The sequence below is a fragment of the Leopardus geoffroyi genome, chromosome D1, assembly GCF_018350155.1.
Source record: "Leopardus geoffroyi isolate Oge1 chromosome D1, O.geoffroyi_Oge1_pat1.0, whole genome shotgun sequence".
Lineage (NCBI taxonomy): Eukaryota > Metazoa > Chordata > Mammalia > Carnivora > Felidae > Leopardus > Leopardus geoffroyi.
The window spans coordinates 5,979,129-6,005,193 of NC_059329.1; the positions used below are offsets into that span (position 1 = coordinate 5,979,129).

The window sequence follows — 26,065 nt, forward strand, 5'->3', positions numbered from 1 at the left end:
CCCAATTCTCATTATGTTACCTATTTTACATCATTTAAATGAGTTTTAGGAGACAATACCTAGGGGTTCAAATCTACTGATTAACCATCTAATCTTGGTTAAGTTATTTAGCCTCTGTCTGCCTCAGTTTCCTCATTTGCAAAATAAGAATAATAGTACTGTTGTGGTATTAAATTAATTAATTATACATGAAGCACTTCAACAGTGTTTGGCACATGAAAAGGACCCAAATTATTATTAATGCTCACAAGAATCCTACGAGGTTGCTATTTAATAGAGGTGTTTTTATAACGGGGAGAAAAGGAAGCTAAGGCCACACACCAAAAGAGGAAGAAAACGTATATTGAAATTAAGGACTATTTGACTACAAAGCCAATGTTTTTACTGTTCTAAAGCATTCAGAAATTATAACAAACTTCACAATTCAAATAATAAACTTATAACAACCCTATCAAAATTTAATAAAAATGGGGCGCCTGGGTGGCACAGTCGGTTAAGGGTCCGACTTCAGCCAGGTCACCATCTCGCGGTCCGGGAGTTCGAGCCCCGCGTCGGGCTCTGGGCTGATGGCTCAGAGCCTGGAGCCTGTTTCCGATTCTGTGTCTCCCTCTCTCTCTGCCCCTCCCCCGTTCATGCTCTGTCTCTCTCTGTCCCAAAAATAAATAAACGTTGAAAAAAAAATTAAAATAAAAAAAATTTAATAAAAATAACATACGAAGAAAACTGAAGGCCATTACATATGTAAGTGAAGATATAAGTTCAAAATAAGATATTAACAAATTTAATTTAGTAGCATATTAAAGGAAATGCCATGATCAAATAGGAGTCAAAGAATGCAAGAGCAGTCTAACATTAGGAAATGTATTAACACAATTCATCTCATTATCAACTGAAAGAAAAAAAATCCTATCATCTCAAAGGACATCACAACAGTTATTTCATAAAAATTAAGATACCCATTTATAATTTTAAAAAAGGAAACAAAAGAACACCTCTACTATCTACTAAACTCTGAATGCAAGGATACTTTTTAAAGATGATAATCTTCATCTTAAATGCAAGAAGCTAGCATTTACATGGAAAAACAAGAGAACTAGCTTCCAGGGCTTCTATCAAAGTTCTGAAATTCTATTTTGAGAAGACAAAAAAGATCAAACATCATTAATAGTGAGGGGATAAAGCAAAGAAATCATTTGTATATAAATATCTTTCCAGATGACGCGAGTCTAATTTAAAAAATTAGATTTAATGACGCGAGTTTAGAATAATGGCCTTCTAGCACCAACAGCAAGCCTGAACCCACAAAGGAAAAAAGATCCAATATAAAATAGAAAAAAAGATTTTTAAACCTTAAGGACACATGCATAGTAATTACACAGAGAAATTTACTGAAGAATATAAATGAAAATTTGAATAAATGTCCAATATTTTAGGATGATTCAACATTATAAAGATATTAATCATCCCTGATTTAGTTAAATTTAGTTAAATTTAGTTAAATTCAAATCAAAATTCCAAAAAGATATGTAAGTTTATGACAAATTTTGGGAAAATGTTTCAGTTGAGCTTGAACTGGACAAAACAATTTCTACATTTTTTTAACAATTTTTTTACATTTAACAACAACCGAAAAATGTGTAAGAATGAAGAGCTAATTTTTTAATAACTAATAAGAAAAGACTGACCTTGCCACACAGTAGGTGTTCACTAATCATTTACTATCTGCATGAGTTACTGAAAACAACAATAATTATAAGAGTAGGATACTAATTCCAGGAAACAGCAGAAAAATCAACAGAATAGATTTGACAGTAAAATAGACTCATTTTATAAAAGACAAACTAATATATAATAAACGTGTCATTTCAAAGTAGTGGGAAAACTTATTCAATAAATTATAAATGACTATCTGAAGACATAAAGTTAGAAACCTACTTTACAACATACACAAATATATATATATATACATATATATATATATATATTCCAAAAAGATGAAAGATACCCATAAAAAATACTGAGCAAATACTCAAAGTAAATACAGACATACATTTTTATGATTTTTTGGGTGACAAAAGCCTTTCAGTGAATTATAGCAAGAATATTAAGTGATGAAAGAAAAACCTGATGGATTTTGTTAGGTAAAAATGTTCAAAACCTACCCATAGCAAATATAAACAAAGTAAAAACTAAACATGAAACTGAGAGAAAAATTTACAACAGATTAAAAGATCTTAAAGCAATCAATATCCCAAAGGGAAAATGGGTAAATGTCATCAACAATCGATTCACTTAAAAACAAAAATGGCCAACACGCCCGGGGGGCTGAGTCACTTGAGCATCTAGCTCTTAATTTCAGCCCAGGTCATGAGCTCATAGTCATCAGTTTGAGCCCCACATCACACTCTGCAATGTGGGATCCCCTCTCCCTCTCACTCTGTCCCTTCCCTAGTTCTATACGTACTCTCATGCACCCTCTCTCTCAAAATAAATAAACATTTAAAAAAAAAATACAAATGACAAAAAAAATATGAAAAAACATTCCAGTGCATTAGTAAGCAAAAATAAAAGCAAAAAAAAAAAAAAACTGCTTAGCACAGTAGCACACTATGAAGACTAACAAAATCATGTGATAAGAGTCATTGTAATGAAAATATAATTTGTTTGATCCTTTTTGTAGAGATATTTGTTAATATACAACTCACTTTAAGTATCCCTATCCTTCAAATAACAATTTTGTTTTTAGTAATTCATCTTAAGAAAGTAACCTGGTGAGTTTACAAAATGCATTAAACAAAGATGATGAGTACAATATTATTTAACAGGGGAAAATAAAATAAAAATGTCACTCCATCATTAAGTAAATAAATACATGACAAATCCATACAAATATATATTAAAATATTAAGGTCATTAAAATGTGTATTTACTGACATCCAACTATGCCTCTATTAGTACATAAAAAAACCCAGAATGTATTCCATGAGCCTACTCTTATAAAACTATTTTAAAAGTATATAAAAAACAGGAAAGAAATCTATAAAAATGAATACATTGAAATTTAACAAGCAATGTTTTTTTAATATGAAATTTACTGTCAAATTGGTTTCCATACAACACCCAGTGCTCATCCCAACAGGTGCCCTCCTCAGTGCCCATCACCCATCCTCCCCTTCATCCCACCCCCATCAACCCTCAGTTTATTCTCAGTTTTTAAGAGTCTCTTACAGTTTGCCCCCCTCCCTCTCAACTTCTTTTTTTCCCCTTCCCCATGGTCTTCTCTTAAGTTTCTCAGGATCCACATAAAAGTGAAAACATATGGCATCTGTCTTTCTCTGTATGACTTATTTCACTTAGCATAATACTCTCCAGTTCCATCCACGTTGCTACAAAAGGCCTTATTTCATTCTTTCTCATTGCCACATGGTATTCCATTTGTGTATATAAACCACAATTTCTTTATCCATTCATCAGTTGATGGACATTTAGGCTCTTTCCATAATTTGGCTATTGGTGAGCGTGCTACTATAAACATTGGGGTACAAGTGCCCCTATGCATCAGGACTCCTGTATCCCTTGGGTAAATTCCTAGCAGTGCTACTGCTGGGTCATAGGGTAGGTCTATTTATAATTTTTTGAGGAACCTCCACACTGTTTCCCAGAGCGGCTGCACCAGTTTGCATTCCCACCAACAGTGTAAGAAGGTTCCCATTTCTCCACACCCTCGCCAGCATCTGTAATCTCCTGATTTGTTCATTTTAGCCACTCTGACTGGCGTGAGGTGATATCTGAGTGTGGTTTTGATTTGTATTTCCCTGATGAGGAGCGACGTTGAGCATCTTTTCATGTGCCTATTGACCATCTGGATGTCTTCTTTAAAGAAGTGTCTATTCATGTCTTCTACCCATTTCTTCACTGGATTATTTGTTTTTCAGGCGCGGAGTTTGGTGAGTTCTTTATAGACTTTGCATACTAGCCCTTTGTCCAATATGTCATTTGCAAGTATCTTTTCCCATTCCATAGGTTGCCTTTTAGTGTTGTTGATTGTTTCCTTTGCAGTGCAGAAGCTTTTTATCTTCATGAGGTCCCGATAGTTCATTTTTGCTTTTAATTCCCTTGCTTTTGGAGATGTGTCTTGTAAGAAATTGCTGCGGGTGAGGTCAAAGAGGCTTTTTCCTGCTTTCTCCTCTAGGATTTTGATGGTTTCCTGTCTCACATTCAGGTCCTTCATCCATTTTGAGTTTATTTTGGTGAATGGTCTAAGAAAGTGGTCTAGTTTCATTCTTCTACATGTTGCTGCCCAGTTCTGCCAGCACCATTTGTTAAAGAGACTGTCTTTTTTCCATTGGATATTCTTTCCTGCTTTGTCAAAGATCAGTTGGCCATACTTTTGTGGGTCCAATTCTGGGGTCTGTATTCTATTCCATTGGTCTATGTGTCTGTTTTTGTGCTAATACCATGCTGTCTTGATGATTACAGCTTTGTAGTAGAGGCTAAAGTCTGGGATTGTGATGCCTCCCACTTTGGTCTTCTTCAATATTACTTTGGCTATTCAGAGTATTTTGTGGCTCCATACAAATTTTAGGATTGCTTGTTCTAGCTTCGAGAAGAATGCTGGTGAAAGTTTGATTGGGATTGCATTGAATGTGTAGATTTCTTTGAGTAGTGTTGACATTTTTTTTTAATTTTTTTTTTCAACGTTTATTTATTTTTGGGACAGAGAGAGACAGAGCATGAACGGGGGAGGGGCAGAGAGAGAGGGAGACACAGAATCGGAAACAGGCTCCAGGCTCTGAGCCATCAGCCCAGAGCCCGACGCAGGTCTCGAACTCACGGACCGCGAGATCGTGACCTGGCTGAAGTAGGACGCTTAACCGACTGCGCCATCCAGGCGCTCCGAGTAGTGTTGACATTTTAACAATTTTATTCTTCCAATCCATGAGCACAGAATGTTTTTCCATTTCTTTGGATCTTCTTCAATTTCCTTCATGAGCTTCCTATAGTTTTCAGGATACAGATCTTTTATGTCTTTGGTTAGATTTATTCCTAGGTATTTTACGCTTCTTGGTGCAATTGTGAATGGGATCAGTTTCTTTATTTGTCTTTCTGTTGCTTCATTATTAGTGTTTAAGAATGCAACTGATTTCTGTACATTGATTTTGTATCCTGTGACTTTGCTGAATTCATGTATCAGTTCTAGCAGACCTTTGATGGAGTCTATCGGTTTTCCAGGTATAATATCATGTCATCTGCAAAAAGTGAAAGCTTAACTTCATCTTTGCCAATTTTGATGCCTTTGATTTCCTTTTGTTGTCTGATTGCTGATGCTAGAACTTCCAACACCATTTAAACAACAGCGGTGAGAATGGACATCCCTGTCGTGTTCCTGATCTCAGGGAGAAAGCTCTCAGTTTTTCCCCATTGAGGATGATGTTAGCTGTGAGCTTTTCATAAATGGCTTTTATGATGTTTAAGTATGTTCCTTCTAATCCGACTTTTGTGAGGGTTTTTTATTAAGAAAGGATGCTGAATTTTGTCAAATGCTTTTTCTGCATTGATTGACAGGATCATGTGCTTCTTTTCTTTTCTTTTCCTTTATTAATGTGATGTATCACATTGATTGATTTGCGAATGTTGAACCAGCCCTGCAGGCCAGGAATGAATCCCACTTGATCATGGTGAACAATTCTTTTTATATGCTGTTGAATTCGATTTGCTAGTATCTTATTGAGAATTTTTGCACCCATATTCATCAGGGATATTGGCCTGTAATTCTCTTTTTTTGCTTGGTCTCTGTCTGGTTTGGGAATCAAAGTAATGCTGGCTTCATAGAATGAGTCTGGAAGTTTTCCTTCCTTTCTATTTTTGGAACAGCTTAAGAAGGATAGGTATTATCTCTGCTTTCTCTCTGGTAGAATTCCCCAGGGATGCCATCTGGTCCTGGAATCTTATTTGTTGGGAGATTTCTGATAAATGGTTCAATTTCTGGGGCGCCTGGGTGGCGCAGTCGGTTAAGCATCCGACTTCAGCCAGGTCACGATCTCGCTGTCTGTGAGTTCAAGCCCCGCGTCAGGCTCTGGGCTGATGGCTCAGAGCCTGGAGCCTGTTTCCGATTCTGTGTCTCCCTCTCTCTCTGCCCCTCCCCCGTTCATGCTCTGTCTCTCTCTGTCCCAAAAATAAATAAACGTTGAAAAAAAAAATTAAAAAAAAAATGGTTCAATTTCTTCACTGGTTATGGGTCTGTTCAAGCTTTCTATTTCTTCCTGTTTGAGTTTTGGAAGTGTGTGGGTGCTTAGGAAAATTCCTAACCATTTCTTCCAGGTTGTCCAGTTTGTTGGCATATAATTTTTCAGAGTATTCCCTCGTAATTGCTTGTATTTCTGAGGGATTGGTTGTGACAATTCCATTTTAATTCACGATTTTATCTATTTGGGTCATCTCCCTTTTCTTTTTGAGAAGTCTGGCTAGAGGTTTATCAATTTTGTTTATTTTTTCAAAAAACCAACTCTTGGTTTCATTGACCTGCTCTGCAGCTCTTTTAGATTTTATATTATTTATTTCTGCTCTGATCTTTATTATTTTTCTTCTTCTGCTGGGTTTGGGGTGTCTTTGCTGTTCTGCTTCTATTTCCTTTAGGTGTGCTGTTAGATTTTGTATTTGGGATTTTTCTTGTTTCTGGAGATAGGCCTGGATTGCAATGTATTTTCCTCTCAGGACTGCCTTCGCTGCATCCCAGAGCATTTGGATTGTTGTATTTTCATTTTCATTTGTTTCCACATATTTTTAAATTTCTTCTCCAATTGCCTGGTTGACCCATTCATTCTTTAGTAGGGTGTTCTTTAACCTCCATGCTTTTGGAGGTTTTCCAGACTTTTTCCTGTGGTTGATTTCAAGCTTCATAGCACTGCGGTCTGAAAGTGTGCATGGGATGATCTCAATTCTTTTATACTTATGAAGGGCTGTTCTGTGACCCAATATGTGATCTATCTTGGAGAAGGTTCCATGTGCACTCGAGAAGAAAGTATATTCTGTTGCTTTGGGATGCAGAGTTGTAAATGCATCTGTCAAAGTTCATCTGATCCAGTGTATCATTCAGGGCTCTTGTTTCTTTATTGATCCTGTGTCTAGATGATCTATCCATTGCTGTCCGTGGAGTACAAAAGTCCCCTGCAATTACCACATTCTTATCAATAAGGTTGCTTACATTTGTGATGAATTGTTTTATATGTTTGGGGGTTCCCGTATTCGGCACATAGACATTTATAATTGTTAGCTTTTCCTGATGGATAGACCTCGTAATTATTATATAATGCCCTTCTTCATCTCTTGTTACAACCTTTAATTTAAAGTCTAGTTTGTCTGATATAAGTATGGCTACTCCAGCTTTCTTTTGAGTTCCAGTAGCATGATAGATAGTTCTCCATCCCCTCACTTTCAATCTGAAGGTGTCCTCAGGTCTAAAATGAGTCTCTTGTAGACAGCAAATAGATGGATCTTGTTTTTTTCCATACATTCTGATGCCCTATGTCTTTTGGTTGGAGCATTTAGTCCATTTACATTCAGTGTTATTATATGGGTTTAGTCATTGTGATGTCTGTAGGTTTCATGTTTGTAGTGATGTTTCTGGTACTTTGTGGTCCTTGCAACATTTCACTTACAGAATCCCCCTTAGGATCTCTTGTAGGGCTGGTTTAGTGGTGATGAATTCCATCAGTTTTTGTTTGTTTGGGAAAACCTTTATCTCTCCTTCTATTCTGAATGACAGACTTGCTGGGTAAAGGATTCTCGGCTCCATATTTTTTTTCTGTTCATCACAGTGAAGATTTCCTGCCATTCCTTTCTGGCCTGCCAAGTTTCAGTAGATAGGTCTGCTACTACCCTTATGTGTCTACCCTTGTAAGTAAGGGCCTGTTTATCCCTAGTGCTTTCAGAATTCTCTCTTTATCCTTGTATTTTGCCAGTTTCACTATGATATGTCGTGCAGAAGATCGATTGAAGTTACGTCTGAACAGAGTTCTCTGTGCCTCTTGGATTTCAATGCCTTTTTCCTTCCCCAGATCAGGGAAGTTCTCAGCTTTGATTTGTTCAAATACACCTTCAGCCCCTTTCTCTCTCTCTTCCTCCTCTGGCATCCCTATTATACGGATATTATTGTGCTTCATTGCATCACTTAGTTCTCAAATTCTCCCCTCATACTCCTGGATTTTTTTATCTTTTTCTCAGCTTCCTCTTTTTCCATAATTTTATCTTCTAATTCACCTATTCTCTCCTCTGCCTCTTCAATCCATGCTATGGCCACCTCCTTTTTATTTTGCCCCTCATTTATACCATTTTTTAGCTCCTCATAACTATTTCTTAGTCCCTTGATCTCTGTAGCAATAGATTCTCTGCTGTGCTCTATGCTTTTTTCAAGCCCAGCGATTAATTCTATGACTATTATTCTAAATTCTTGTGCCGTTATATTGCTTAAATCAGTTTTCATCAATTTGTTAGCTGTCGCTACTTCCTGGAATTTCTTTTGAGAAGATTTCTTCCATTTTATCATTTTGGGTAGTTCCTGCGGTGGCTCCAAACTGTAGGGCACTTCCCCTGTGCTGTCTTGAGTAACTTGTGCTGGTGGGTGGGGCCACAGTCAGACCCGATGTCTGACTCCAGCCCACCGCTGGGGCCACAGACTGGTGTGTACCTTATCTTCCCCTTTCCGAGGGGCAGGACTCACTGTGGAGTGGAGTGGCCCCTGTCTGGACTGCTTGCACACTACCAGGCTTGTGGTGCTGCTTGCGTGGGACCTGGCCGAGGGCGTATTAGCCGTGATGGATCCGCAAGGTGCACAGGGGCGGGAGGGGCAGGCTTAGCTCGCTTTGCCATCGGTGGTCCACTGTGGGAGGGGCCCTGCAGCACTGGGAGGCAGGCAGGCAGACCCGTCGGAGGGATGGATCCACAGAAGCACAGCCTTGGGTGTTTGCACGGTGCAAGCAAGTTCGGTGACGGGAACTGGTTCCCTTTGGGATTTCTGCTGGGGGATGGACAAGGGAGATGGCGCTTCCGAGTGCCTTTGTTCCCTGCAGAGCTGAGCTCTGTCTTCCAGGGCTCAACAACTCTCCCTTCAGTTGTCCTCCAGCCCTCCCGCTCTCTGAGCAGAGCTGTCAACTTATAACATTCCAGATGTTAAGTCCAGCTGGCTGTCAGAACACACTCCGTCCAGCCCCTCTGCTTTTGCAAATCAGAATTCAGGGGCTCTGCCTTGCAGGGCAGGCTGCCCCTCCACCGCCCCGGCTCCCTCCCACAAGTCCGTGGAGCGCGCACCGCCTCTCCGCCCTTCCTACCCTCTTCGGTGGGCCTCTCGTCTACGCTTGGCTCTGGAGAGTCCGTTCTGCTAGTCTTCTGGCGGTTTTCTGGGTTATTTAGGCAGATGTGGGTGGAATCTAAGTGATCCGCAGGACACGGTGAGACCAGCGTCCTCCTACACCGTGGCCATCTTCCTCTATCCTCACAAGCATTCTTTTTTTAAAAAAAAGGATGATTTGGGGGTACCCGGGTGGCTCAGCTGGTTGAGCCTCGGACTTTGGCTCAGGTTTTGATCTCCAGTTTGTCAGGGCAGAGCCTGCTTTAGAAGATCTGTCCCCTTCTCTCTTTGCCTCTCCCCCATTGGCACTACCTCAAAAATAAACAAACATTAAAAAAAAAAAATCTCCCGGCCACTGCCTGGCTCAGTGGGTTAAGCGGCTGACTTTGGCTCAGGTGGTGATCTGAAAGGTGAGTTCAAGCCCCACACTGGGATTGCTGCTGTCAGCATGCAGCCTGCTTCAGATACTCGGATCCTCTGTCCCCTTCTCAGCCCCCTCCCCGCTCATGTTTCCCTCAAAAATAAATAAAACATTTTTTAAAAATCTCCAGAATAAATATGATTTTTCTCTCACTTTTTTTTTACTTGCCCATATTTTTGAAATCTTACTACTTTCTACATCTGCTTTTGCTAGAAATTAAAAAAGAAAAGGGCATTACTAACAACTGAAATAGAAAGATTATCCACACTTGGTAAATGGGGGAGCTGGTTCTAAAATATCATGTGTGCACACACTCCCTCTCTTTAAAAAGAAAGCAGGGCACCTGGGTGGCTCAGTCAGCTAAGCGGCAGACTTCGGCTCAGGTCATGATCTCGCAGTCCGTGAGTTCTAGCCCCATATCGGGCTCTGTGCTGACAGCTCAGAGCCTGGAGCCTGCTTCAGATTCTGTGTCTCCCTCTCTCTGACCCTCCCCTGTTCATGCTCTGTCTCTCCCTGTCTCAAAAATAAATGTTAAAATAAATAAATAAATAATAAAAAATAAATAAAAAGAAAGCAAAAAAACAAAAAACAAGAACAAAAAAAAAAAACTTGTATTTTAAAACTCTGGAAAACAAAATCTCTGGAATAAAGAAAAACTCTGAAATACACCAAAATTTCAACAGTGCTTATCTCAAGAGGCATATTGGGGGATTTCCTGCATTATTTAAATTTTCTCACAATGAGAAAATGTTATTTTTAGATTAAACACACACACTTAAGTTTTATGTTCATCATATCAATAAAAATACGCTACAGAAGTTTACACAATTAAAAAAAGGCAGAAAATGGCTTCAGCAGTAGACAGAGTTGAGATTTAATACCCATTTAATTCAAAAGAGCTTCATGGCACAAAACACTGACAAAGTTACAGACATTATTTCTCATATAACTTTGAATATAATACATATCTCCTTAATGCCAGTACTTACCCCATATCTTTCAGCCACAATGTCTTCAAAACGTCTGTTCTGTTTCTCAGCTTGTTCCTTCATTCTCTGGTAAGACTTCCTCAGCCAGCTCAACCCACCATCTTCTACCACTGAAACTAAATTCCAATACTGAATGTCAGCTATACTTTTCATGTAGTTATAACAGAATTAATATTGCTTCTCTAATAATTTCTTCAAGTATAAGTTATTTTTCCTTGAACATAAAAGAACCATAAGTGCATTTAAAATTCAACATATTATTTATGTACCTATATATGCAAGGTACGTATTTTAGGGACTGAGGAAGGCAAAAATTAAACTATCCTCAAAAAAAGTGCAATCTAAAAGTATAAAGATAAAAGGATATAAACAATAACAATAAAGATAATATGTAGTAAAAATTATACAAAGATAAAGAATTATACAACAATGAGAGATGGATTATGTCTAAATGGAATGTCACGTAAAATTTAAAGATCAGGCTTAAAACAAGGAGCTGGATGTCCACAAACAAAGATAAAAGCAGGGAGGGCATGCCCAGAAATAAAGGATGAAAGTACACACACAGCAGAGGAAAAAGTTACCTCAGAAACAAAACAAAGAACAAATGAGGAAATTACAGAAGAGAACACTGAAAGGCAAATCAAAACAAATTATTCCATTATAGTCATGACTGCCAGCCATGAAAATCTGAATGCCTTCAACAAACTTTATTAAGCTGCTTGTATTTCCTTCTACACACATCACACTTTTATGCGCATAAAGAAATCTAATCACTTAAGTCAAAATTCTGTTCCTGATTTACCTTGTCCAAAAATAGGATGGCTTTAGATCATCCCAGTTCTAAAATCAACAAAAACACACACAAAACCCAAAAGACATGTGTAAAAATCATAATAGTGGAAAAGTCTGCAGTAATCCCAGTTTAGAAAACAACCCAAATGTCCACCATTAGTAACATGGGTAAACAGCATAAATTGTGACATATTCCTAAAATACACAGCAATGGAAATCAATGACTACAACAGTGCATAACATGGGTGATTCTGAAAATGGGAACACAGGAAGCAGGAAACCAAAGGGAACACGGTACTTACTATGGGATTCCAGGGAAAATGGACTTTGGTGCTAGAAACCAAATCAGTGGCTATTCTGACAGGAGCACAGTGACCAGAAGCGCCACAAGGCAGCTTGTGAGATGCTAAAGATGGTCTGTTTCTCAAAAGGTGTGCTGATTACACGGGTATTTTCACTTTGGGGTAATGATCAGACTGTACACTGAACGATTTGTGTACTTTTCTGTATGTGTTAGACTTTACTAAAAAGTTTAAAGGGAAAAAAAAAGATTTTTCAATCCTCTGACTGTAGTCTCACTCAAATCTCAAAAATCTATCTTTGTTAAGCAATCTCTTCTAAGAAAAGAAGTCTCTCTTTACAGATCTAAAATACTTCGTACTTCGAAACCTAGATGTCCAGTTAACTCAATGATTCACTTTTCTTTCAAGTTTATTTTGCTCTTACTCCTTTTTTATTTTATACAATGTATGAGTTCAAAATTAACAATGCAATTACTCAAGGAAGTTAGTCTAAATCCTCAGTTTACACGAGGATAAGAGAAACCCATTATCACTAATACCTATATTAACATCCAGTTACACAATTAAGTTTATTTCAAAGAATTATCTACGAAACTGAAAAAATGCTGACGGGCAGAGTGAAGACAAGATTTCCTTAACAATCACCAGTATATTAACACAGTTCAGAGAAAAAAAGCTCAGAGAAAAAGAAAGACTTTTATTCCTCTGTGTTGACATTTACCAAGGAACTCAAACAAAGAAAAAAACTTTTCAGGGCACCTGGGTGGCTCAGTCAGTTAGGCATCCGGCTTGGGCTCTGGTTATGATCTCGCAGTTTGTGAGTTTGAGCCCCACATCCGGCTCTGTGCTGACAGCACAGACCATGGAGCCTGCTTCGGATTCTATGTCTCCCGGTCTCTCGGCCCCTCCCATGCTCATGCTCTGTCTCTCTCTCTCTCTCTCTCTCTCAATAATAAATAAACGTTAAAAAATTTTTTTCTCTAAAAAGAATAAACCTTTCAATGAATTCAGGTATGAGTAAAACTCACAATTTTAGAAATATTTATACAATAATATCATCTTTAGGGGAACCTGGGTGGCGTCCAACTTCAGCTCAGGTCATGATCTCACGGTTCGTGAGATCGAGCCCCAAGTGGGGCTCTGTGCTGACAGCTCGGAGCCTGGAGCCTGCTTCAGATCCTGTGTCTCCCTTTCTTTCTGCCCCTCCCCTATTCACACTCTGTCTCTCTCTCTTTCTCTCTCTCTCTCTCTCTCTCTCTCTCCTTCAAAAATATATAAACATTAAAAAAATTATTCAATAATATTATATCTTTAGTTGATTGTATGCTCTATTTCAATAGTCTTATTAATCTTATAATTAGAGATGACAATAATGAAATATTTTTAACAGTAAAAATCACCAAATATTTTAAAAACAAATAAAAAACACCAATTTGCAGCACCATCTATCATGAAATTCATTCTAACAAATATTTAGTGAATATTTACTATAAATATGAAAATGTGTTAAACACAGTAGGAAGTAAAAAAATAAATAAAACATAGTTGCTATCCTTTATGCAGAGATAAAGATATATCAAATAATTATAATAAACTCATGGTATACAACATATATACACCTATATCTGAGGTCAAAATGTAAGAGACTAAAAGTATAGGCTTCCATCATAATTAAAGGTTATTTGGTATACGCAAAACACAACCAAATGAATCCAAGCTCCATTCCCATTTCTCATAAGACAAATATAAAAACATCAACAAACAAAGTATCAGGAGACCAAGATATTAACCTCACTGTTCCTATAAACTAGTTGTAAGATCTTAACCAAGTCACTGACTGAATCTTTGCTTCTTCATCTGTATGACAGGGCAGTTTTGATTTAAACTGCCTATGAAATTTCTTCCAACTCAGAAGATTCTAAAAGTCAAAAAAACAGAGGGGAAAACATCCTGGAAAGAACAAAAATACATGAGAACAGTTTGTAAGCAAGAATGTCTACTAACTCCATGGTAACACATCCAGTCCTGTAGTGAAGAATCCAGAGCAACTCAACGTGGGCCAGCAATCAGAAGACCTGGTCCCAGGACCACCCCTCCGACTAGAGGAACGACCCGGCCACTCTGAGCCTGACTCTCCTGCGCTGTAACACTCAGGACAATAACACCTACTCTGCTACCTTCACGCGGTTGTTACGAAAATGAGCGCACGTGTAAATGTGCCGCAGGTACTTTAAAACTGTACAAATATTCCCACTGCTAAAATATGGTTAAAAATAATTTTGTATGAACGCTGAAAACAGTTTACTTACTTGTCCACTTAATTTTTTCTAAGGGGAAAAGATCAAGACTAATGAACTGATTTTTGAAAACATGGCACCTCAATCACTACCAAAACAAACCGTTGAAAACTTCATTTTCCCAAAACATTTCATCATAAGGGCAAGTATTTGCCACTGTCATCATTATTTTACTGTATCCCAGATATTTTGCTGGAAGGTCTCCTCCCTGGATCCTCACAGCACCCACCTAAGACCGGCCACCATGTTCCCGGGGTGATGGCACCAACAAGGCAAGTGATAAACTTCCTGTGCGGGTCCAAGGAGTCGGACACGCAGGTGCTGAGCAGTCCTAGCCGGTTGGCCCCGCACTGAGAGGTACACCTGTTCCAGTGCACCTGGCGCCACACCGCGCTCCCATGAAGGTGCCCTGGGCACCTGGCCCGAGACCTGCCACAGTGGGCGGGGCTGGGCGCTTCTCCAGACTCACAAATATGGTGGTATGGGAAGCTCCCTTTCTAGCTGGCCTTGAAGGTCCGCTCAAAGGCAGCACCGACAACCTCTGATTCTGGACTTCCTGTGGGATTCCCACTGGTTTCCATTTGTATTCTACCCACGCTGCCCTGGATGCCTTGACAGGTCACTTCTGCCTTTCCAGTGGCAAAACGCTGTGCTACCTCTTAAAAACAAAAGCCACAGTAAATGCATCTCAGCTGGGTATTGACAACCTCTCTCTACCAGAAAAGGATGCAGAGCTGTAAGAGAAGATAACGTGAGTGCATACTTGCCTCAGTTCACTGATGAAGATTCTGAAGGGAGTGACTCCTGACCAGCCCAAGCCAGAAAACTGATCCAGAATCAAAGCTTAAGTATCAGGGTGAGGCCTTATTGCTATCTTCAGCAACAGGTGCTGTCTGATCAATTCTCAAGCAAGACTGGCTTCAAAAATGAATGGGAAATGTGGTTTATTATGATTACCCCTAGGTGGATTTTCCAAATGATTTGTGAAGCTATTTCTAGACGATGTGAAACTAAGGAGCCTTCTGTCCAGGTTTTATAGTTATTTGCCTTAAGAATTTACTGGAGCTGGTCAATTTCACAAATACTTATTTCTGAAAACAACTTTTACTGCAAATTTAGGTTGATTAAGAGGTGATGTCCCGTGAATGTTCTGATATAAAGATGCACCGTTTTTAAAAAATAGAGTTGTATTTAACATTGACTACTATTATTCCTACACAGAATGGGTATTATGTAAAGACTGAGAAACCCTTTTTTTTTTTCTTACATAAAATACAGGTACATACATATTCTGTAGGTAATATTCAATAAGTTAACTGGATAATATACCATTTCCTTTCTATATTCATTTCCAAACTGAGCTTAACTGGGTAATAATGGAAGGAATGATAAAACATCAAACATTCACCAACATGCTGTTTTTCCTATTTTGTTTCACATAGCACTTTGGCTCAGCGGCCTGTCACGTTATTCACTTGGGAAAGGTATTGTACTAGCTACTGGGGATAAAAGGTAAGCAAAACAGTCACCCTATCAGCACAGGGCTCATAATCTCATTACAGATGGACATTCAAATAACCACATGAGTCCCTGTAAAACTGCTACCGTAACAGTAAGGGTCTTGAAGGGGACACAGAGCTAGCACACACAGCAGGGAACAGCCTGGTCCGGGGGTCAGGAACAGCCTCGCAGAGGATGTCGCAGCAGTGATGTGACAGAGGAGTAGGGGCTCTTTAGGTAATGGAAGGGAAACCTGTGCAAAGGCCCTGAGGCCCTTCAATGAAGGCTGCAGGAACTGCACCAGTGGCCAGAAAGCAGAGGGTGCAAGGAATCACTGGCCTCCAGAAGGGTGTTTGTTCTTACCCCAAGAACAATGGGAAGCCCTTGAAGAACGTTACAGGAGGAGGCCTATGACAGGATTGGGTTTACTTCTGTAGGACCTGCTTATGGTCGTCTTGGGGAGCATGGGCTACAGGGGTAGCAAGCAGATCACCGAAGAGCAGGCAAGAGCAGAATCCAGAGATGGCACAGCCAAGTGGTCGTGCAGAGAAAGGCAGACTTGGTTCAGGTACAGATGACAAACTTTTTTTAATTCTTTCCATCTTATACTACACAAAGGACATTCCCCTTTAAAAATATTTTGAGCGAGAAAATTCATTAGCTTTATACTTTTGAGATGCAAAATCTGGTTCCATACGCAAGGGTGAAGCCTTGGCAACTAACACCACCACAAAAACTCTTACTTTCTACCCCTAAAGAATGGGACCTGATGACTTAATACCATATTGAATCAGCCTAGGGTTTTTATTGTGTGCGGGTACGTCCTTATGCGGCTATCTTTCTTAACTTCAGGATTTGCCAATTCGGCAGAAAATTAAATGCATGAACTTGACACCAAGTTAAACTGGCTGGTTTCAAATAGTTTTTTTTCTTTTTTTCCAAATACAAAATACATGCTTACTCTAGAAAAAAATTCAGGCATACATGTATGACCAAATAGAGGATGGAAGTACACTTCTGTCTCCAGCTTTGAGAGGCACAGAACAGCATGCTGGGAAGTGAGCGGGCTCTGGAGCCAAACTATCTGGATTCAAACTGTGGTTTGGATGCTTACTGGCCATGAACTTGAGGAATTTACTTAAACTCTTACTGTAAAACAGGGATTAAAAACTAGGGCTGTAACTCTTGACTACAGAGAACACAATGATGGTCACCAGAGGGGAGGTGAGTGGGGCGGGGGATGGGGGAAACAGGTAACGGGGATTAAGGATGCACTTGCAGTGATGAGCACCGGTGATGTACCCAAGTGTTGAATCACTATATTGTACACCTGAAACTAGTATTACTCTGCATGTTAGGCAAGTGAATTTAAATAAAAACTTTTTTAAAAATGAGTAAACTGGACTCAGAGAAGTCAAGAAACATTCCCCAAATCACAAAGCAGTAAGTGGAAATGCCAAAATTCCAATCTCAAGCAGCCTAACTCCAAAATCTAAGTCCTTAACTCTAACACTATGTGACCAACAAAGACAACTCCCTAATATTAAAGTTACAACACTTTTAGGTGCCTAACCATTTCAGCCTTACCACTGGTCTAAACAGAATGACTATACTATCTGCATATGTGGTAAAACCCGCAGATCACTTAAAACTTAATTTTAACTCAAGGGTGCCTGGGTGTCTCAGGAGGTTAAGCATCTCACTTCCGCTCAGGTCATGATCTCATCGCTTTTGAGTTCCAGCCCCGCAATGGGCTCTGTGCTGACAGCTCAGAGCCTGGAACCTGCTTCGGATTCTGTGTCTCCCTCTCTCTCTGCTCCTCCCCTGCTTGCGTGCTTTCTCTCTCTCTCTCTCTCAAAAATAAATACACATTAAAAAAAGTTTTTAATTTCAACTCTGGGATCTGAACGTCTGACGGAGAGAAGATTTCTGTCATTTTTCTTCCTTCTAAATAATACAGGAAAGGGGAGCAGTGAAAGCATATATGAAGAGGAAAGAAAAAGGCTTTCCAAAAGCTTCACATTAGGTCGTTTTTCTCCTAGCGCCTTTGATTATGCTGTTTCAACTGAAAGATACCACGTAAGGTAGAACTTTGAGTCTCCCACACTCGAGAAGTTAAGAACCTACTGACTGCAAAAAACCCAAAGATTAAGTCTGTCAATTCTAAGTTTTCCCCAGAGATGAATTTATTGACTGCCCTCTGACAAGAGTGCTGGTAAAAGCCTGGATCGTAAAATTAGCCCGACACAGTAATGGTTCAGGAAGCTAACTTACTGCCCTACGCTTTCGCTTTTAAGTATCTAAAAAAAAAAAAAGTATCTCAAAGAGATTCCTGTGTGACTACACTTACTATGATATAACCCAGCAGAGACATTTCTACCAGTGCTGAAAGGCAATAAAGAAAATGCTACAAAATTACTAATAACTTCAGCAAAACTGCTAAGGAAAAAAATACAAATGAAACTGGAAGGGGGCTCTAGGGACATCTCTACATAAAATATAAGAAGAATTTTTACGAATGGCCACAATAAAAATAAAAGATATACCAAAAAGCAGGAACGTATTCTGGTAAATCACTAAGATGAAAAGATAAAACCCTAACTTACAATGCCACTATCTGTACACTGGGTTAATTGTATTTCAATGAACTTTTCATGGAGATGTCAATGAACACTTAATTGGCATATAAATATTTTTAAAATTATGGTATCAAGTGTGATTATGTGACACTTAAATATTTTGTCTCCATCTGTTGGAAAATAACAGCACTATCCAAGGTAAATAACAAGTTTTATGAATGCTGGCAAAGTAGGGATTTCTAAAGAACATATGAAATCACATCTTTAATATTTATACGTTATTTTCATAAAAGTTCAGACATACCGCTTTTTTACATTTTGTTACAGGATGTAACAACCCAAAGCATTATTATATCCTCACAAAATCATACTTTGTATTAATCCATTCAAAACAGACACTGAAATATGAAAACATTATCAAGTATAAAAACATAGGTTTAATCAATTTCCTCCCCAACATATATAATTAACATAATCAATCCTTCCAGGTACTAAATTTAAACAAGGCCTCAAAAGACCGCACACATTTTATTTACTTTGTCCTTTGTAATCTGAACCTTCAATAATAATCCATAGAGGCTCATAATATGAAACCACCGGATCCACATCAGATGATCAGTAAACTTACAGTTGTTTTTCAAATACAGAAATAAGCACAGATAATTACAGACTTAAAACCACCTCACTACACAGAAACACGCGATATTTAAATAATCAGATCTTCCCAATCCACCAACAAACTCTGGTCATTCTCCTTAGGAATACCAAGTTACAAGAAACGCCTGTGTGGCTACAACCAAAATGTAGAGATACCTTTAGTAACTGATGACACGTTACAGTCTTCTGGGGGAAGACCTGTACCACCATCTTTCCAGTATGGATTCAGTTCTCTTTCCAGCAGTCTGGACTAGAACAAAACGTTTTCAGAGGTCATAATTTTTTTAAAAAGCCACCATAAAATACATTAATCAATAATATAGGAGACTCAGTTAACAACTGTAAACCTGGACAAATAATTAAAACACTCCTAAGACACACTCTTCTGCAACTTGCAAAAATAATGCCTAAATTAACGTTCGTCCAATGCTTCCAATGAACGCCTACTATGAATCAAAACTGTGGTAGATGCAGAAGATATAATAATCTGCCTAACTCGTCCCTGGCTAGATTAGGAGATAGTGAGGAACGGAGACAATTAACAAGTAACTGACAAGTGTTTTGAGGACGAAGTGCAGAGTGCTACAGCCACACATTACTTAAACCCCTCTCACACTGGCAAATCAAAGACTTCCTAGAGGAAGTAGTACATGCAGTCTGAGACCTAAAGAGGAGCAGGGATTAGCCAAATCCTCTTTTGTGGGGGAAGAAGGCATAGAGATGCTCCAGCGAGGAGTAGCAGCATATTTATAAAACCCTAGAGGAAACAGAAAACATAACACTTCCAAGGAACTTAAAATAAATGAGACTGTCTAAAACCTAGAAGCCTAAGTGAGTAGTGATAAGACATTAGGTTGTAGAATAATCAGGGACAAGGGCCACGTGAGCCAGTTGAATCTGCTACTGGGCTCTCATAGTAGGGCGGTGGTGAATCATGGAAGTGATTGGCTTTGAATTACACAAAGAGCGAACTGGGTTCAGAGTAGAGGAAAGAGTACAGGAAAGCAAGATCAGAGGCGGGAATCCAGTCAGACGACTGTGGTAATAATCAGCAAAGACATGACAGTAGCCTTGTCGCAAACCAAGTGCCTTCCGCATCCCAAGCACAGTGGTGGGCCCTGGGGCCGCAATGAAGAAGCCAGAGTCCTATCCCTCAAAGAAAGGACCGTCTAGAGAAAGGAGAGAGACAATTAAGCAATTCCAATACAGGAAGTGCTATGAAGGTAAAGGGCGCTATAGAACCACATACAAGGTGTACCTGACTTGACCTGAGGAGGCCAGAAAATGTTTCCCAGGACTAACAACAACAATTATTAGAATTAATAATTAATTAATATTAATAATTAATAATGGCAACTAGATAAATAGATAAATAAATTAATCAAATTAGATAAATAATTAATAATAGAATTAATATTAATTAATTAATAATGGCAACTAGATGGAGAAGAATGAAGAGAGTTCAATGTCAGTTTCTAGTAATATGAGCCAACCATATTATTGAAAACAAAAAATGGTGAATAAAACTTTTTTAAAGCTTTTAAAATACATTCACGAGTTGACAAAAAAAGTAGAGAATCTTCAAAGTACAAAATTTAAGTTCAAGGTTAACGTGGAAGGATAGGCAAAAACATAAGAATTTGACTTCTTAGAGTAGTTTGTACCAAAAAAATAATAAAAATTAAAAAAAGATTCTGGGGGCGCCTGGGTGGCTCCGTTGGTTGGGCGTCTGACTTCAGCTCAGGTCATGGTCTCATGGTTGGTGGGTTCGAGCCCCGCGTTGGGCTCTGTGCTGACAGCTCGGGGCCTAGAGCCTGCTTCTGATTCTGTGTCTCCCTCTCACTCAGCCCCTACCCCAACTCATGCTCTGTTTCTCTCTGTCTCAAAAATAAATGAACATAAAAAATTAAAAAAAAAAAAAAGATTCTGTCACCTTCCTTGTTAGACTACTACAAAATCTCAAAGCATCTAAAATCAAGGTGTTTCTTCCAGTGGTCTTGTGCAGACACTCAAAGATCCACATCAAAGTCCCAAAAGGCTGACAGCATGAAGCCTGCGTAGGATATTCTGTCTCCTGCTCTCTCTGCCCCTCCCCCGCTTGCTCTCTATCTCTCTCAAAATAAACAAAGATAAACTTACAAAAAAAAAAAAAAAAAAAAAAAAAAACAAGAGAGGCACCTGGGTGGCTCAGTAGGTTAAGCATCCAACTTCGGCTCAGGTCATGATCTCAACGGTTTGTGGGTTTGAGCCCCACATCGAGCTCTGTGCTGACAGCTCAGAACCTACTTGGGATTCTCTCTCTTGCTCACTCTGTCCCTCCTCCAGTCACACTCTCTCTTTCTCTCTCAAAACAAATAAATATTAAAAAAAAAAAAAAAACAATGAAATGCCATTTCTCACTATTAATTAGCATGACGAAAATTTACAAGTCTGACAATACAGATGCTAAGGACGGTAAAGAAACGCACACTGTCAGGGCAGCGTAAGCAACTATCTACACAAGACAGGTGAGTACCTTATAACCTGGCAACAACTCTTCTAGGTGTGCACCAAGGAGAAGTCCACACAAGGACCTTCATCTAGCACTGTGTGTAACACTGAAAAACAGCAACCAATGCCAATGTCCACAGATAACCACAAGAAACGGACAGCTACAGGATGGCACAGTTAGATGACGAAAGACTGCACGGTGATTAGAAGGAATGAACCAAAATATGAATCAATGTCTAAAACACACTCAGGCCTTCAAGTCAAAATGGCCTATAAAGGTTCCATTCACTCATCACAACCTCCCTGCTCAGGACAAACAGAAAAGAAACATAAAATATAAAACATACTTCAGTTCAAGACAAGATAAACACCTCCATGGACCAGAAAGGTAATGCAAAGTGGAAACCCAGGCCTTACTGGGCTCTATGTGCAGGCAGAAAGCAACAGCCCTTCCTCAGTTTGTGTAAGAGAATAAACACTACGAGTGCTGCAGTGAGATGGGGACGGAGCCAGCTTCAGCACACAAAGCTCAGGACTGGGGTGGGACACCTCCTGCTGGCAAAAGAAGGCTGAAAAGTGGGTATTTGTCTGTACGATGCTCTACAGACGAGGTCTACAGATAGATGCCACAGGTCTACAGCGTATAGCACAGTGCAGGCAGAGGCGGCCCGGGGGACAAAGACACAGCCTTGAGCATTTGTTTTCACACTTTTTTGTGACCTTCACCCAAAGAGAGATTGTATGTGTGTGTTTATACACAGTCTGTGTGTGTGTGCGTGTTTGTCCAAAACAAAGGTTTTAGGAAACAAAATGTATATTTATTACATGTAAAACTGCTGACATTTGATATTTTAAGTGCTGACTGCAATACGTCAATTACATAACCCACTTTTGAAGAACACCAGGCTGGAACACCAAAGAAATGACATCCTCAAAAACAAGAAAAGACATAAAATCAGCATGCTTCACACTGAAGCTTCCGTTCGGGACCATCATTTTAGACTCATTCCCACTGTCTTCATGTTATCCACACTCTCATTACTAGAGTCAACATCTGATTCTAAGACAAGGGCCTTTTTTTTCCTCAAAATAAACCAAATGTTTATCACATGTTAAGAATATAATCATGTCCAGAGAACAGCACACTCAGACTGATGTGCAGGTGTTTGAAAACTGGCTGTTGTCACTCAATAGTCTAGATGATCTACTTGTGCTCCCAACAGTCTGAATTGTTACCTAAACAAAAATCAGAAACTACTACAGGTTTTAAACATCCGAACTAAATCCAAGGATTTACAGAGCAGCAAGGTAAGTTCACAGGGAAAGGAATAATAAATCTTCTATACTTTCAAATATATCAAAAAAAAAAAAAAAAGGCACTACACACAGAGTTCTAGCTGCTAAGGAAGATATAAACAACACAGTTTCTCAAGAAGTATATAATCTCATAAGGGAAATCAGAGAAAACTACTAAATCACAGTACTTTACAGAAATCTACAAGTACTATAAAGTAAAGGAACAAAGTGCTATGGAAACATAAAGACAGAAGAGATTTACTTCAGTTAAGGGAAACAGGAAAAATTTCATAGTACATATCAAGTTAGGCCTTAAAGGATAAACAAGATGCAGACTTATAGACTTTCTAATTCACTTAGAAAGAACCAGATGAGGGGTGCCTGTATAGCTTGGTCGGTTATGCATCTGACTCTTGATCTTGCCTTAGGTATGATCTCATAGTTCGTAAGATCGACTCCCACATCAGGCTCTGAGCTGACAGTGCAGAGCCTGCTTGGGATTCTCTCTCCCTCTCTCTCTCTCAAAAATAAATAAACTTAGAAAGAAAGAAACAAAGAAACAAAGGAAGGAAAGAAGGAAGGGAGGGAGGGAGGGAAGAAGGAAGGAAGGAAGGAAGGAAGGAAGGAAGGAAGGAAGGAAGGAAGGAAGAAGGAAAGAAGCAAAGAAAGAAAGGAAAGAAGGAAAGCAAAGAAAGGAAAGAAGGAAAGCAAAGGAAGGAAGAAAGAAAGAAGCAAATGAATAAAAATACAGAGATAGGAATTTGCAAAGGAAAGGAAAGAAGCAAAGAAAGAAAGGAAAGAAGGAAAGCAAAGGAAGGAAGAAAGAAAGAAGCAAATGAATAAAAATACAGAGATAGGAATTTGCAAAGAAATATGAGGGACAGTGGTTAAACTAGCCTAGTTGAGGTACAAATTACCTAAGAGAAAGAGTCCAATCCAATGTGTCTGAATTCTATTTACAGCAGCTTTTGAGGGACAGGGTCTTTAGGGGAGAAGAATAAATACAGCACCTTATTTTTTCAGCCCAGACTCTGAACAAGTTAAGAAATGCAATAAAAACATAAGGAGATAAATGACAAAAACTACCTTTATTGCTGGTGAAGGCTAAATTGGAAGAGAATTTTTCTTTCAGTAAAAACCAAACGGGCCTGTTAAGTGAACCCCACAATGAGGCACTTTCCCAGGTACGATCAGCACCGAACCAACCCCATCGCAACCGATTCCCCACAGGGTCCCTGCAGGCAGCCTGTTCCATAAGCAGGCAAGGCTGGGCTAAGCCAAGTATGCCAGGTATATTCTTTCCAAATTCTCCAGAAGAATATTTACTGCAGAGCCTCAAGGACAGAATGAGGAAAGAGGGTGACGTGAGATAACCACTAGTGGAGCTTCTTCCACCCAAAAAGAAACATGAGAAATGGTGAAGACATTCCCCTCAACTCGCATCACTGAAGACTTCTACGCAGAGTAACGCCATGACCAGAGCTGTCCTGTCCAACACTTGACCTGACATCACTGTAGGATGCAGAGTGAAAAATGAAGAGGGCACTGAAACTGCCCACACAAGAGTAAATCAGGGCCGGAACCATAATAACATCTAACCACAAATGGCTCTTAGTCCCAGAGGCTGTCCTCAGTTCGTCACAAGCATTAACTCAGCTCCAGGAGAGAGGAGGTAAATGAGGAACGAGAGGCCAAGTCAGACATACAGCTGATTAAGTGGCAACTCAACTCAAGCAGGAGCAGCAGGAATGAAAAACACGCTACAGAGACACAGGACAAGATGTGGGCACAGCAACAGATGCAGACGTAATTGAATCAGAGAAGTTTATAGAAGAATTTGTAAGAAAAGATTATGTTAGTGAGAAATCCTGAAGACAAAGCTGAAAAGGGGGGGGGGGGAGATAAGCAAGAAAAACTATTACCATTTCATAGGAAAATGAAGATAGCTTTACGGGACAGAATTTCTAAGAATAACTGATCACTATTTCACTCTGTAAAGATAGTCAAGGGTTTACTATGTTCTGTTGTCTGATATGGAGAATAGGCCAGAATAGGATATGAACAAAACAGAAGACCACAAGCCAGGGTTGCCCCAACATGCCAAAACGTTCGTGCCTGCCAACAGCGGAGCACGATTTCAGAAGCAAGCCTGTAATGACAATGGGTACTACCGGCTTCCAGACTTTGCAGGCTCCACTGTCCACGGGTTACCTCCCTACTGCTACATGCACTTCCCCTTTCTTCTTTTGATACCATGACTGCAACTCCTTCAGGTCTCAAAGACAAAGATATTTTACAGAGCTCAGCCAAGATGCTCCAAAACTCCCTGGACTTCAATGTTCCGTGTGGAGAGCTGCTTAGCTAATAAGCCATTACCACGTGCCACACCCACACTTTCAGAATTAAAATTAGACTGGACAGTGGGACGAGGGAGAAAACAACACCGATCACAGGACTCTCACCATCACTCTCACATTTTTTGTTCATTTGTCTCTCTATGATGTGTTCAAGGTAAATTCTTAAGGATGATCTTCTTGTTCACTAATTCTCTCTTCAGCTGTATTCAATCTGTTGATAACTCATCTACTGAGTTTCTAATTCCAACGGTAGTGTTTTTCATTTCTACAAGTTCTTGTTGGCTCTTTCTCATATCTGCCTTCATAATAATCTTTTCCTTCTTACATTTTCCACATCTACTGGTACTGTATACCGCTATTAAATATCCCAACAGATAAAGCCTTCATGTGTCTGATTCTACTGCTCATTACCTCAGAAGCCTCTCATTCATGGACCAGCCTTGTATTTTCATGTATTTTGTGATTCCACATTATGAGCTTGTTTCTGGAAAACCCGTGGTGCCCACAGCGACACTGCGGTCCTCCAGAAAGCCCCAGGGTTCACCACTGCCAAGCACTTCAAGGCACTACCAACACAAGAGAGCTTTAAAAGAAATTCTCACCTTGAAGATTCTCAGACCACACAGGCAGCAGTGAAACCATTACAAACCCATGCCGTGAACCAAACTCAATACTCAGGCAATGATACATGCCTGGGATTTATAAATCTAGCATAGCATTCAGCTGACCTCCTACAGAAGATTCATTTCACTAGAACTTCTATCACACTTCATAGCTGTTCCCACTAATATTATTAACTACCACAGCAGAGAAAATAATACTTCACAAGCAAAACTGCATTTACCTAAATGTCTCACTGGTTATTAAAGGCAAACTACAAGTTACAGCATTTGAAATATTCTCTTACCTGTTCTAGCGCTCGGGTTTTCTCTCGCTCTATTTTCCTGACAGTTTCCTTTGCAGCTTTGAGCGACGATGATGACACAGTTTTAACAGACATAAAATCAACAGTCATCCACTCATCTCTCTGTTTAAA

General features: G+C 39.4%; 1 protein-coding gene across 2 annotated transcripts in view; it reads right to left on the bottom strand.

The window, feature by feature from the left end:
* Window positions 1-26,065, bottom strand: part of CWF19L2 (CWF19 like cell cycle control factor 2) — a 158,492-nt gene that overhangs the window by 113,926 nt on the left and 18,501 nt on the right. For both annotated transcript variants that reach the window (XM_045482652.1, XM_045482651.1), the window contains exons 5-7: window positions 25,937-26,056; window positions 19,043-19,136; window positions 10,757-10,872 (exon numbers count right to left, since the gene is read on the bottom strand). In XM_045482652.1, coding sequence (XP_045338608.1) covers window positions 10,757-10,872; window positions 19,043-19,136; window positions 25,937-26,056 — 330 coding nt within the window. The remainder of the gene's footprint in view (window positions 1-10,756; window positions 10,873-19,042; window positions 19,137-25,936; window positions 26,057-26,065) is intronic.